Source organism: Arvicanthis niloticus, chromosome 4, assembly GCF_011762505.2.
Source record: "Arvicanthis niloticus isolate mArvNil1 chromosome 4, mArvNil1.pat.X, whole genome shotgun sequence".
Lineage (NCBI taxonomy): Eukaryota > Metazoa > Chordata > Mammalia > Rodentia > Muridae > Arvicanthis > Arvicanthis niloticus.
Window position 1 is genome coordinate 107,593,358 of NC_047661.1, and position 15,330 is coordinate 107,608,687.

General features: G+C 38.7%; 1 protein-coding gene across 2 annotated transcripts in view; it reads left to right on the top strand.

Annotated features, from left to right (window-relative positions):
* The window catches only part of Col25a1 (collagen type XXV alpha 1 chain), a 383,527-nt gene that overhangs the window by 208,254 nt on the left and 159,943 nt on the right, over positions 1 to 15,330 (top strand). For both annotated transcript variants that reach the window (XM_034501180.2, XM_076933258.1), the window contains one exon: positions 6,654 to 6,671. In XM_034501180.2, coding sequence (XP_034357071.1) covers positions 6,654 to 6,671 — 18 coding nt within the window. The remainder of the gene's footprint in view (positions 1 to 6,653; positions 6,672 to 15,330) is intronic.

Here is a 15,330-nt window from a genome sequence, read left to right on the forward strand (position 1 = left end):
TATGGCAGAACATAGATATTCTAAATGATGAATAATGTTTATTTCAGTTAAATGCCTAAGAGCTTTTATTATGCAAAAGCAGTTCAGATACTGAAGGTTTATGCAGTCTTTGCAAATCTATTTTTAATACATATATTCTATGATAGTATTTTTTTCATTTGCTGCCTTCTAATATATCATCTGCATATTAGTAGTTTCAAATGTTATCTAAAGTTTACTATAAATGTGAATCAAGCCAGTGTTCATATTGACCGTATGGCCACCTGAAGTCACCATGCTGTATTTTAGAACACAGTTTACAAAATAGTTTGAAAGATCATTCTCTTGTTAAGTGGATGTGGTCTTAAGCAGGGAGATTGTTTTCGTTCAGGTCAGAGCTCCTATCCCTTTTGGGTGGCACACATGTGCTCATAGGGACTCTTGTTTATCTTGTAACCTCTGAAATTTGTGTCTACCTGAATACCAGCCTTATTACCTAGGTAAAATCCCACTGAGGGGCAGATGCGTTTATTCTGCAATAAAGAGAAAGCCAAAAGGCCCTTTCTGGAATGTGAGACTTAATAGCTAGACTTGAAAATACAACACTTAAAGCATAACAGTAATCCTTTAAAAGCTTATTTTAAAGTGTCACTGTCGCCCACTTTGGGCCAATCTGAATGTCTCCAACTCATACATATCCGCAGCCATTTTGAAAGCACATTCAGGTAAGGTCTTGATACCATGAAGACTGAAATATGGTCAGACTCTGTGCATGGAACGTGGATGAAACTTCTGCTTGTCCCATGCCTGGCACACACTAGAGACTGGCAACTCTGGAAAGGTACAGGCTCCTTGACAGGATTCTACTGCCTCTTCAGCCCTGGCACCATGGAGAGATTGGCAGTTCTGCAGCTTTATCTGAACTTCCCCTGCATATTTTCCTGAAAAAGAAGCTAAGCCTAAGTCCACGTGTGCATCGGAGGCTTAAAGGACAAGCAGTACTGATAACACTTTAGCTCTTGTAGATGGTTTTTATTTTGCATTGAGTAAAGGTAGATGTGAGTTTGATAACCTAATCAATATCTAAAATAATACCCTGTTTAAAAACAACTTTTGTATCCCTATCTGTGCATGTGTTAAATGAAACATACCAGCTTTTGTCCCATCTGAAAGTAGTGACAGAGTTTCTATCCAATAAAAAAAAAAAAGTGTCATGTAGTAAAACTAATTTACTTCAGCCAGAAATCCAAATGACTTTGTCAATTTAAAAAGAGCGTTAGTACTTTCTGCCAACCATAATTGTGATGATGGCCAAACAAAGAATGGCCAATATTGCCTTTTAATTGCCTCCAGTAACAATGCAGACCCCTGTGATAGGCCAGCTCATTTATCAAGTTCAGCATGGCTTATTTTTGTCCCAGAATACTCAGCTTCTTTGGAACACCCTTCATCAAGCCTCAGCTACTGGCTGATTGTCTCCCACCACCCTGTTCTGATTAGCTTTTAGAGTCTGCTCCCCCTGCAGGCTCCCTTCCTCCCCTCCTGCTGGGGCCAGAGGCCAGAGCATTGCCCTTCCTGTGGCCAGACAGTAAATCAGCCAGCTCAGTGCCTGGGCAGTCTCTACTTCTGCACTCGGGGCCCTGACTTCAAGAGTTCTGTGATTTAACTGTTTCGCTTGGCATGACTCTTGGGTTTTCTTGATCCAAACTTTGATTTGTGGAAACATTTTGATGATTTGCATGGGCAGAAAGGGTCTTTTCAGTAATTTCATTTTAGTAAAATCAACATGTTGGGTTTTGTGAATGTTAGCCATAATTTAGAAGTACGCATTTGGAGTGTATTTTAGAAAACCAAATTAAAAATTTGGCTTTTACGGTTAGTCATTGGGAATCTTCAATACAATGGACTAGAAAACTATCCACCACTGAGGAAAAAACCACTCCTGTGTCTCAGTGAACCCAACAGAACAGTAAGGAGATTCTGAAGAGTCTCTTTGGTAGTCTCTAGCAAAGCACTTACCTGTCACTCAGGTGTTTGAAGAAGGTGTACACTATAGCTCCCCAGGAGCAGTCCAGTATGTTAAGTCTCCTCACACAAAGAAAATTGACCAAGAGTCAATGCTAGAGCCTTGAAAGCATCTCTGAGTCTAGATTTCCAGAGCAAAGGGCAGGAGGGATAGTTCAGCAGATGAGAGCAATTGTTATTCCAGGGAGTCCAGGTTAGGTTCTCAACACACAGTAGATCACAACCATCTGCAGACAGTTCCAGGGGATCTGTCTCTTTCTTCAGGTCTCCTTAGGCACAATGCACCCACATAGACTCCATACATATGTTCAGGCAAACAGTCATTCACATAAAATAAAAATTTAAAGTTTTAAGATGTATTCTAGAGGCAAAGGCATAAGAGCTGGAGGAAATGCCTGGGCCTCCCAGTGAGGTCGGGGGTAAATTCTGACTTTTCATCTTGTAGACTTTGTGATGTCTAGCTTTCTTCTCTGAGCTTCCGTTTCTCTATTTGCCAATTCAAGAGAGTTTAAGGCTATGAGTGGCATACTAGGAACCCAAAGTTCCTAGTACTCAGAAAGAATCAATATAAGACGGGCTGTTCTCTTTCTTCCTCCTAGAAGAGTCTGAGAGTAGAATAACATCTACTGGAAACAGATTTGGTTCTTCTGTCCCACAGGTCTAAGGAAAACTTACCTCACCATATTTTAAGCACAGCTCTTGAAAGATTACCTGGTTTATTCCCAGTAAGTTTTTGAAAGAGTTTTGTGGAGACTGCAAGAATGGAGACAGGAGAGGCCACACAGAGTCTGCAGTAAGGTGCTCGCTGACATAGGGCATGGCTGGTAGATTGAGACTGCTTATTGCTTGTTTGTTTTACTACTTTAAAATTATTAATTGGCACACGGAATAATGTGTTTCTTATGTATGTATCCCTGTACCTTCTCTGTGGTCTCTCCAACCAATCAACCTCACTTTTGGTGTCCTTCAGTATGTGTCTTATGAAACAAACATAAAACAGGAGCCCCACTATTTGGTGTATATACGTTTACAGTGGTCATATCTTCTTGATGAATTGGCCTTTTATTAATATATAGTTGCCTCTTTATCATATATTGCTAATGTTTACTTGATGCCTGCTTTATCAGATATCTGAATATGCCATTTTGTCTTCTGTTTGCGTGGTACATCAACTATCATCCTTTAGGTCTCTGTACTTATGTGTCATTGCCACATAGGTCTCTTTCTTGGGGACAACAGATGGTTGTTTGTTGTTTTATAATCCAAGCAACTAATCTATGCCCTTCAACTGGAGAGTTAAGAGAGCATTTCTATTTAGAGTCATTATGGAGAAGTTTGATGACTCCTGTGATTTGGTTGGTTACTTCCCTAGTTGATTTGATTGATGTTTTATTCTTTTCTTTCATCCTTATTACAATCAGAACTTGATACTTTATTGTGTTGACTTGACTCTTGCCTAATGTTCCTTCGGTCATCTGTACTTCTCCTAAAGTTTACTCTTTCCCGTTCACTTAGGTTTGATCTCTTGATCATATCCCAGAGTTGGGGGAGGGTATGGCCATGTTTATTTATTTATTTTTCTTCATGAAACTATGAATATAGTATTCACTCTGCTTTATACCAGAAATCCCTGATATATTTTGTTCTGCTTGGTCTAGTCTATTGGTGATGTTTGGGCTGAGCCTTATTTAATTCATTGAGTTCACTACATTATCTATCTATCTATCTATCTATCTATTATCTATCATCTATCTATCTAGCTAGCTAGCTAGCTAGCTAGCTACCTATCTGCTTTAGTAGTTGCTGTTTGTTTTTTCAGCATCTCAATTTCTTTGCTGATAGAAATATACTTTAAATTTATTAAAGTTTTCTTAGGAAAGTAGAATTGACTGAAAGAAAAGAAAAATGACTGGTAAAGGAAGATCTCTGAACCTTGAGAAAAGAAGGTATAATCTAGATGTTCCATTTAGAGTTGAGCATTCTTCGGTTTCTTATTCTTTTCACCTTGGCCAGTTGTGAGTCTCTGTATCACCATCTACTTCAAATAGAAGCTGCTTTGATGAGGTCTGAGAGAAGCATTAATCTATAGAGATAACAATAAGTCACTGGGAGTCAGTTTGATGGTATGGCCACAATGTTAGTGATAGGTTGTCCCCTATGTCCTATGAACTGTCTAGCTACAGGTTCTTGGTCCAACACTGGGGCCACATATGGATTGCATCATGTGGATTGAGACTTAAACTCATTAAGAGAGTGGTGGTTATTTCTATGATATTCATAGCAGTGTTGCACTGTAGGCCAAGTCTTGCCAGCTCAGTAGTTATTGTGCCATCCAGAATTTATATCTGGGTAACATTGATCTGTGTTTATATTTGTGCATGGGTTTGTACACATGAGTATATTGTCTGTCCATGGAGGCTGGACACAGAGGGTGTCTGTGTTTGTAGCTGGAGTTCAGGCAATTATGAGCTACATGAAATGGCTGCTGGGAATAGAACTTGAGTCTTCTGAAGAGCAATACTTGCTCTTAACATCTGAGCCATCTCTCAGTCACCATACTTAGTATTTTTAAATACTTGTATGTCTAGTATTTATTATGAGACTTGGTTTTATAAATCCAACTTAATTTTAATTAAACAATATACTTACTATCACAATTTAAATATACCATGTTTATTAAAATAAGAGAAATACTGTTTAAAATTTAACTAAAATGGAATTAAGATTTGTGATTTCTCTATTGAGTTTATATACAAATGAAATAAAATTTCTTCAAAAACAAAAGAGCAAAAGAAAAAGTCCACTATAAAGAAAGCCTGTGTGAGCAGATCTACTTTAACAGACAAATCTAAACCTACTTCTTAAAATAGAATTAAAATATGTATAAAATCAACCTACTTGAGTTCAAGCAGCCTCCTCCTGCAGTCCTGCCAAGAAGAAAGATGGTTGGTGGAAAGTGGAAACTCATTTTTGATTCTGCTCAAACTGGCCCTGCACCTGAAGTGGTCTGAATCTCTCAGCACTGCAGCTTCCTATCTCTGCACACCAGGAGAGCATCCTTAGCTTTACAGGTGTCACTCCCATGGGACTGCACAGTGTGTCCATCTGTGTGGCTAAGGTCTAGGTCAAGGGTGCTTTCCAAGTGTGCTCTGTGTGAGCAGGAGCAGGTAGAACACTTCTTGCTTTTGCTACATCTTTCTGATTCTGCTCAGTACTAAAAGCCCATGCGGGCAGGAGAAGGTTGCAAGGGATGTCCTTGGAGCCTTGGGCTATCAAAGCTATTTAGTTCATTGACAAAGAAGGCAAAGCCATCACAAAAGGCCAGACCACCGACCCCAGAATCCTTCACCAGTGAGCCTCCTGCTCCCTGAGCCTCTCAGTATATTTGTGTCTAGCCCTTTCCTAATCTGTTATGGCCTCTTGCCACCCACTTCTACCTAGAGACTATGGCAGGTTAATTCCTGAATCCTTGACTTACCAGGCTCCCATGAAGCTGCCTTTAATAGAAGATAAGATGTCTGCTCAAAATGGCACAGACCATAAACTTTTCAAACACAGACCAACCACATCTGAAGCTACTGTCTCAGCAGATGTCCTCATCTACTTCCAAGACTTCTGAGGAGTGTGGGTTAGGCTGCCATTGTCACACCAGAGCCAGCCTGAGTGCCTTTTCAGGGATGCCTGAGAGCTCTGGGGCGTGTGTCCTGTGTTTGTATCTCAGATCGTCCTTGAGTTTCTTTTCTCAGGCAGCTGCTTTGCCCCACTCTGTGACTTCTGATGGTCTTTCTCTCTGTGTGATAGAACTCATTTTCTTTCTCCTTTACTGCTTTACAGGGAGACAGCTTCTAGTCTGCCATCTTACCCCAGGAGTCTATTTAGTTATTCTGGAAGATTCTGTAACTTGGTAGAAACTGTCCTTTTCATCTCATTTGATTGAAAACTCAGTTGGAGCTTTTGTGAATGTGCTGTGTCACCAATGCATTTGTTCACAGTTGATTTTCTTTGGAAGCATTCACACTTTGCATGGCTTGGAGATTTCCATCAACTTTAAAAAAAAAAAATAAGTGACATTCAAAATGAATTAGATTGGCCAGATGTCACATCATCTATTGATTGTTGGAGGAATGGGGTACATTTTAATCTTCCAAAGATCCCTTACATATCTTATTTTAAAATGTTTAATTATGCAAGGTAGAAAGATGTTATTGAAAATGAAACAAGCAAAAAACCCTCAATATGTTGGAACAGTGAGAAAACCAACGACTCCTTTTTGTAACTGTAGCGATGCCATGTTAGAGCATGCAGGGCAGTAATTATCTGTGCTGGAAGACTCGCCCTCTCAGTTGCCCATTCACACATTACTGTAATACGAGGGGTAATGTTATCTACAGTTCTTTCTCCAGCTCAGTGTTGAAGCATGCTGAGTCACTCAAGTGTACATTAGCCATGAGCCCAGGACTTTCAACTCACAGGATAGAAATATTTAAGATCCAATATAAAGTTATCCATATTATTACCTTTATAAATCTTTTAAAAGATCTTTAGTAGTTTTAGATTTCAATATATTGAATTCATTTTAATTTAAATCAAATTAAAATATCCATTGTAGACATCAATTTTATTATTGTTTTTCTTCTTTTCAATTACAGGGTCAGCCTGGTCCTCAGGTAAGTGATCTCTTTTCTGACCAATTAACTGCAATTTAGGGTTTTCCTACTGGAAATTTTCCTACTGAAAATTTTCTTCAGTCCTTTTCAAAGTCTCAAAGAAAGCTATGAACTAGTAATCATGACACTACCTAGTAGGCCAGTCATTTTCCAGGAGTGAAACTTGAAGTCTGTTCAGGTTTGTGTGAGCCACTTTACCTGTTGGACTAGGTGGCAAGTTAACAATATGCCCTCTCACAAAGTAAGACTCTTTAACGGACCCAAGCCAGCACCGAGCACTTCAGAGGCATGGTGACTTGTTCATACAGATGTGGGCTGGTTTGCATTAGATGCTGATTAATCACGTCCTAATGCAGCTGTGAACCCAGAAGCCCGCCATTTACACCGTGATCCTGCTAGCCGCTTCTGATTCAGTGTAGATGGATACCGACTTTGTTCTCCATTTTCAACACCAACCAACTGCCGCAGACATGATTTATAAGTAAACGCAAATGCAACTGACAGGCAATCTTTTGAACTCTAAATCACACTGAAGAAAATGGGCCATTTTTAAGAGATGGAGGAACATGTATAAAGATAGAATTGTAAAAATAAAGCAAGTTCTCACAAATACTGTAGCAAATTCAAACTTGAAAGACTCAGCATTCCTTGGTCTGTAGGGTGCTATGGAGAGGAGCTGGACTTACAGATGCCTTTCCTTAAACACCGTAACCCACGTAAACGATGCAATTGCTTACTGTACTTCTCTCAATCCTCCTTCCCTGTGATGTGCTGAATTCTGCTTCTGCCCTAGATTGTTTCCTGATAAGCCATTTCACAGTGGCTTTGTAGGCAGTGTCAAAAATTATTTACTATATGTTAATCTTCATTCTATGTGATATGGACATTATTTATACTTGTTCTGTTTTTGTTTTTGTTTTTGTTTTTGTTTTTTGAGACAGGATTTCTCTGTGTAGCCCTGGCTGTCCTGGAACTCACTATATAGACCAGGCTGGCCTCGAACTCAGAAATCTGCCTGTGTCTGCCTCCCAAGTGCTGGGATTAAAGGTGTGCGCCACCACTGCCCAACTAGTTGTTCTGAGCTCCATATATAAGGCTGAGTAACAATACAAACAGGAAACCACATCTATTGGGGTACAGCGCTCCTTTTCACATCAGCTTCCGAGAAGTTAGACGTTTATATTGATGTAGAGAGCAACCTCATTACTTGTAGCCTTCCCTCATGTAGTCCAAGTTAGTTCAAGTTAACAGAATATACTCATAGAAGAGAGTTTTGGCTTTTTAGAATTTGAACTTACTGTGCTACATTGGGAAGAATACAAAGTAATAGGTGGTTTACTGCTTTTCATACTTTGTTTTATTCAGTGCTATGATAACCCTGAAAAGTGTGTGTGTGCCTCTGTATGTGTGCGCCTCTGAGGGTATATGCCTCTGTGTGTGTTTGTGTGTGTGTGTGCACGTGCATGCATATGTACATGTGTGTGCACTCGCACCTCTGAGTGTGAATGCCTGTGTATGTAATAGGACCTCTGTTTTAACCTATGTCACCTTCTCTGGCATTCAAAAGCGCTTCTTAAGTTTAGTTATGGACATAAACATCTGAGAAATGACCCAGGGTACAGCACGAGGGAGTGGAGTAAGACCCTGGCATGGTAGAAAAGCTGAGAAATAGATGTGTTTGTGAACTGATTACTTGTATGTGTAACTGGGGCCATTTCCTGCTGAATATCTTGTAAAGGGACAGGCAGAAGGGTCCTCAGGATCCTCACACAGAGGTACCAGAAGTTGATGTGATTAGCCATTAATTTATATTCCTTCATGCTTGAGTCATGTCTGAGTACTGATGCCAGTTCTTCTGATCGGCTTCAAAAGGTCTTGAATGTGGGATGGATGGGACCCATATTCTACCACTAGGGCTGTGAAATTGTAGTGAATAAGTCAGATATGCTCTCTATTTTCTGATTATTCTGTGGGAATCAGAAAATGATTCAACAAGAACACAGAAGACAGGATCTGGACATAAACCCAGTTCAAACCAAAGCCAACACACCAGGACCATACTTTGAAGAAGGCACAGAGCCTAAGTTATCTGCAGGGTGCCATGACATCTTAAACATCACATGTCTACGCTCCAGATGGAACTTGGGGTTGCCCAGATGTATAGATACAGAGAAATACTCATGGATGGGGCAAGGTCATCTTCAGAAGTGCTGAGTCTGGAGAATTTAAGAATCTCCACACTCTACCTATCAATTTTACAAAGAAGACATAGAAATGGGAAATAGGTCTAGGAAAAAGTCCTCAGTGTCATTAATAATCAAGGAGATGCAAATGAAATTACAATAAAACCTCATGTGTCCACCTGTTATGATGAATACAATAAAAAAGGCAAGAGAGAAGATATGGAGAAAGGAGGAATTCTTGTGTTGTTGTAGGAATGCAAAGCAGAACACTTATTACATAAAACACTAGTGGTAATTCCTCCAAATCTAAAAGTAGAATTACTATGTGGATCTACATGTTGAAGATATCTGCACTCCCATGTTTATTATAGTAACCAAGATCTTGTATCAGACACGGTGTTCAACAATGAATGAATGGATAAAGGAATGGTGTATATATACACAATGACTACTACTTAGTCGCAGAAATGAAATCCATCCATTTGCAACAATGTGAATGAACTGGAGAACAATGTGTTCAGTGAAATAAGCCATGCACAGAGAGAAATACCTTATGATCACACACATGTAGAATCCACTTACAACAGGCAACATGGAATCAGCCTGAGTGTCTTAATGGGTACATGGAAGAATATAATACATGCACATGACAGAATATCAGCCTGAAAAAGAAGGCTGTTTTGCCATTGAAATAACATGGATGGTTCTGAAGGACACTGTGCTAAGTGAAAGGAACCAGACACGGAAAGGCAAATAGTAGGTGATGGTTTTCACTTCTTTTTAGAATTTTGAAAAACTGAACTTAATAAAAGCATAAAACAGGGATGGTAGAAATAGGGGCATGCTGGGAAAAGTCACAATCAGTGATCAAATGACAAGTTCCGAGGCTGTAATGCTAGACAGCTTGGGGAGAGGCATGTATGTCCATTGAGCTAATTGTAATAACTGAACAGAGTATTATGTGTATGGACTCAAGTTTTGTACTTTGCATGTAGCCAACATTATCAATAACATACATTAATATTTTATGTTACTATATTCTTATATACTAATGTAATATATATATATATATATATATATATATATATATATATATATATATAATTGTAAGTAAAAACGAAACCACAGAATAATCAGAAAACAGAGAGCATATTGCTCTTCTTGTCTCAGGTCTCCTTCTCTTTCTTCCTCCTGTGTGTTGTCAAAGACAGGACTACAACCCTGTAGTAACACTGTTAGCTTCAAGTGGGATGATTAAATGTGTAGCTCACAGCATACTAGAACTTTAGATTTCTCCTGCATCTGTCCCAGCAATCCCTGTTGCCATTCTTCACACTGGTGCTGTAGGGAGGGAAGTCAGAAGGATGAATATCTGGCTTTCCCCTGACAAGTAGCAGGAGTGAGGATGGGAGTGAGAGAAATCAATGGGTCTCCTATCACCTATGTTGACCAGATAAAAATTTCCACCCCGGCTTTGATAATGCCAAACTGGTTTCTCCTGATGGCAAACCTTTGAGTCTTGATTATGTTATCTCTCTAGAGTATGACAAAATCCCCTAATTTGGCTTCTTGTCTCAGCTTCCATTGATTTTCATTAATGTTCTTCATGAACTCTATGCTTTATCAAAACCAAAGTGTAGTTTTTTTTTTTTTCTCCTTTCCTTGGGGCTTCTTCCTCTTAAACCTCTTGTCTACATAGCCAAACACAATCACCTGTCACACTGTAGTACTGTTTCTTCAGGAAGATAGTTTTCTTCTTTACTGAAGGGATTTTCTTCCTTTCCCATATTTCCACAGAAAGTTAACTATGTAGCTTGTTATATTACATTATGCTTAAAGAAGAGAATGGGGGCTTCTGGTCAAAGAGATTGCAAGTCAGATCCAGGTGTCTAGCTTTTAGCCTCTTCCTCCTGGATGAATTAATCCTTCACTCTGGGTAGCACTGTCCACATGTGTAAGGCTAAATGTCTAAGGCAATGCCTTTTCTTAATACATGTTGTAAGAGTTATTCTATTGTGTATAAAATATTTCACATGATACCTGAACTCAGGAATAACAGAATTCATTTTTTCTGAATATAATAAGCACTCAAGAAAAATTAGCTCTATTATTCTCTTTTGGATCACTGTAGTTATTTCTAAGCATCCTTTCTCTCTCTTCTAAAAATTTCTTTATATTGTGTGTGTGACATTTTGCCTGCTTATGTATCTGTGTAACACTTGTATTCCTGGTACCCATAGAGGGCAGCAGAAAAGGGTGTCAGATTCCCTGGAAATAGAGTTACAGATACTGGGCATCTGACACATGTTAGTGGCTTTTTAATAAGTGTGTTTTACAGTTTTCTCTTACCCAGCTATCTCCCAAAGACTGAACTATTATATTTGTTTATCAAGATTTAAGGGCACAATAACTGAGCAGTATTACTCTATCTTAATCCTCGAAATTAATCTGGCTACCTTCCAGCCAACATCCCTGAGATACTTTCATTTTATGACTCTCTGTGGCTAATTTCACTTCCTTCTTCCTTCCCTCTGTCCTTCCCCCTCCTTTCCCTCTCCCCCACCCCCACCCCTCCCCCATCCCCTGGCTGGGGGAAGGAAGTCCAACCCTATATTCTCTCTGCTCAGTAACTGGCTGATCAGCTAGCTTTATTGACCACTCAGGGAGTAACTGGGGAGCAATGTTTATACAATATTGAGATAGGAGATTCTTAGAATAAGGATTTCAACCAGATATGGGGGCACATAAATTAGCATTTGAATAATACAAGGACAATCTTTATACAGTGCACAATAACATTATGCCTACAGACACAAGAGTCTTTTAAAATCAAATCCTGGTCCTCTGGAAGAACAGCCAGTGCTCTTAACTGTCAAGCCATCTCTCCAGCCCTTTTTTCTTTTCCTTAACAGATTTTATGATCTTTAATGCAAGATCTTTACTTTTTTTCATCTTTACTTTCCTCTCTGTCTGACTTACTTCATCACATATAGCAATTTATTTATAGGATTCTAAGCTTTGGTTTTGAGTTTCATAATCAAATCTATTATAGAAAGTATTACAGTTGCCTAAATATTTGTATTCTTCCACAAATAAATAATTGAACACACATTGCATATACCAATTGCTTTAAAAAAATCTTCTCAGGACTTTATCTTGTCCTCTTTACAAAATACATTGAACTTTTATTTAGTTTAAATATCCCTCCATGTCTTTAAAAGTAAGTAGATACTCCTTTCATACTATGGCCATTTTTCCTGGATATTTTTTTTTGGTGGGGGGGGGGGAGTCTCAGAGCCCTCCTCATAACTCTTCCTTGGAGTTGCATGTGAACATAAAGTAGCAGTAATTCCCTTAGGAACTTTGAGCACTAAAGTGGTGTGCATGTTGTAATTCTGCATTACCCAGTGAGAAAAAAATGTAAGCGTAAACCACAAGCAAATGCCATCAGACAACTGTGTGGACGAGTGCAGCTTCCATTCGTGTTTGCAGATACACTTGGAAAGAAGTTGAAGATGTCTCTCTGCCCTCTTCCCCTAAGTCCACATTTGCTTTTCTTCTTTATTCAAATATTATCATTGCCATTTCACAAGGCTTTATTAAACATTACTAAACTCAAGCTGTATATGCATTGTAAAGAATTCTTTTGGGGTAAGATATTGTACTGTGGGGGCAGTATTTAACTTTCTATTCATATGTTTTAAATTATGTATGAAGCTCCTTCTAACCTAACACTTTAGCAATTCCCATATTTCATATTTGTGTTTCAATCCAGCTTTTTCCAGATTCACATAGTCTGATTTGGGGGCAGAAGGAGGGCACATACATTCTCTAGAAATTTGAAAAATGTGTGCATGCCTTTGTGCACATGGCTGTGTAGAAAGAGAGCCCAAATTTCACTCACTGCTATGTAAAACCAGTAATGTATTATCACCTGGATAACTCAATACTCTTGCAAAGTATACTTTGTTGTTGTTATGTAACCTCGAGAATGATAATCCAAGTCTGAATGCTTTAAAGTTCAGGAGTTTCAATTATGTGTCATTGGTGTTGTGGTCTTAAGAACTTCACTGTACTCCAGATGGGTTATATTATTAAGAGTCTACACAGTATAACTATTTCTTTATTTTATAGTAATACATATGTCTTTATTTCACATGCTCATTTGTGTTTTTAAATAGTGTAGACGATAGAATTATTTCCAACTAAATTAATTAAAGCACTTCTATGGCCAACTTTATGCTATATTTCCTAAGAAATATATTGCCTTTCATTTCAACTGAATTAATGTGATCTGTAGTATTCCATGAATAATTAAGCTGATTGTGTATTGCTTTACACCATGGAAACTGTTTCCAATCTCAGAACCCCTTGTTTTTGTATCCCAGTCTTTCCATGCAGTGTTGATAGAAAATGCATGATACAGTTTTTGTTTAGTACTGAGAACTGAACCCAAAGTATTGCAAGTGCTAGACAAATGCTCTCCCACTGAGTTCTACCCCAAGGCCCTCAGTAAACTCTGGTTAATACACATTTAGTAATTCATCTTTAATGATAATTTTTATGCACATGATAAGATGCCTGCCTTCTGCACTCTACTTTTAAAGCAGCATATGAAACACATGCATTGAGCTAAGGGAGTGGGCCCTGGGCTCTGGGGGCAGACACCTGGGCTGATATTCTGTTCTACTGCTTATGAGTGGTATGACTTTGGGCAATTTATCGAACTTTACGCCTCAGCTTTTCACTATAAAGAGAGAATGATTTTTGACTCAATGCATAGCTTAATGAAGCACTCAAAGCATCTAAGGCACACACAGATGTTAGGATTAAAGGCCTTTGTAAATTCCTTCTCCCATGAACACTAACAGAAGCGCAGTCATAAAGACTTGATGTCCTTGTACTGCTACATATTGTCCCTGCAGGTGGCACTTCACCTACTGGAAAAACAGAAGAAAATAATAGACTCAATATGTGTAGGTGCCACGGGTAAATTAAAGTTAGGAGATTTGTGAGACCTGATTAGTTATTGTTGGATCCGGCTATTACATTATCTAGCATCTCTATAAAACAAAATGTTATTACACAGTTATAAGTGTTCAAAATATTCTTCAGTGACATACCATGCTTTGAACTTCTTCAAACTTTTAAAAATCTATCTTTAGTTAACATAGAGTTCAGTAACAACAACGACAACCAAGGTTCATTTTGCTGTCTGGAAGTTGTGCAAGGTTGTCTTACTGTATATGAATTCATGTTGAAAGCACACATGGATCCTCAGAAACAGTCAATAGAAATGTATTAGACACAGGGGTATTGGTGGCTGTTTGGTTGCCATTAAGGTGTTTGAGAAATGCTATTTTGGGCCCTAATATGGTTGAACTTTCATTTCATGAAACCTTTTTACATATCCATTGGATGTTTGGCACATACAAAGTCCGTAGGCGGTAACTGTCATTTATCCATTTAACAGAAACCAAAGCTCTGTGATGTTAGCTGACTTGCCAGTGTTCATGTACAAGTACTGAATGGAAAGGTCTCCAAAGTCAGTCTGAGTTAGGTTTTTCATGCTTCTCCTCCATTGAGGGTCCTGTTAGTTCAGTGAGACACAGGCCCTAGTCCTAGCAGAGATAGTCAGCTGTCATAAAAGAGGTGTGCATGCTTCAGGGGCTAGAAATTAGTTAAAGAACATTTCCAAAGGAGAATTGGATAAAGTTAGGAAAGCAGGCACTCTGAGATAAGACTTCAGAGTAGATAAACACATGTGTGAGTGCACACGTATGTGTGTGCATTGGATGGGACTCTCCTGCAAGGGAAAGAATATGCTTTCAGAAACTCAAGATTATAGGTTTAACTTTTCCCAGTCAGCTTCATAGCTCAGGTTGCCAAGTCGGTGCTTTTAACAAAGGAGGGCTGTAGTGCATCCTAACAAAATCATAATGGATGATTTCACAGAGATAGTGATGTACACAAAGAGGCCAAGATTAAGAGAAGGGGCCATTCAGAGACTAGTTGGTATTGAAGGGTGGATTGGGGGAGGATCCTTATGGGAAACTGCAGCAAGTGAAGCAGGTTTCAGGGAGAATTAACAGCAGGTTATAAAGAATGTGTCTTAAGATTTCCAAGCAGGAGGTCACATTTCTTTTGGTAGGCATTGGAAGGGTCTTTTAAGAGGAATTTTTAGCTGACTGTCATAGCATATACCTGTAACTTGGTGTTCAGGAAGTTGAAGTAGGAGGGTTACAAGTTTCAAGTAAGAATAGGATATACATCATCTCTAAAGAAACAAAAATTTAAATTATATAATTACAAGTAGAAATTTTCAGAGTGTCAGAAGTATGGAAAATGCCCTTAAACTCATCATCCAAATATTAGAAATATCAATTGCTAATTTTTTTTAATGAAACCCTTCCTCTTGTTATAGTTTCATGCCAGGACTTGAACCCAGAACCTCCAACATTCTAAATACATGGTAT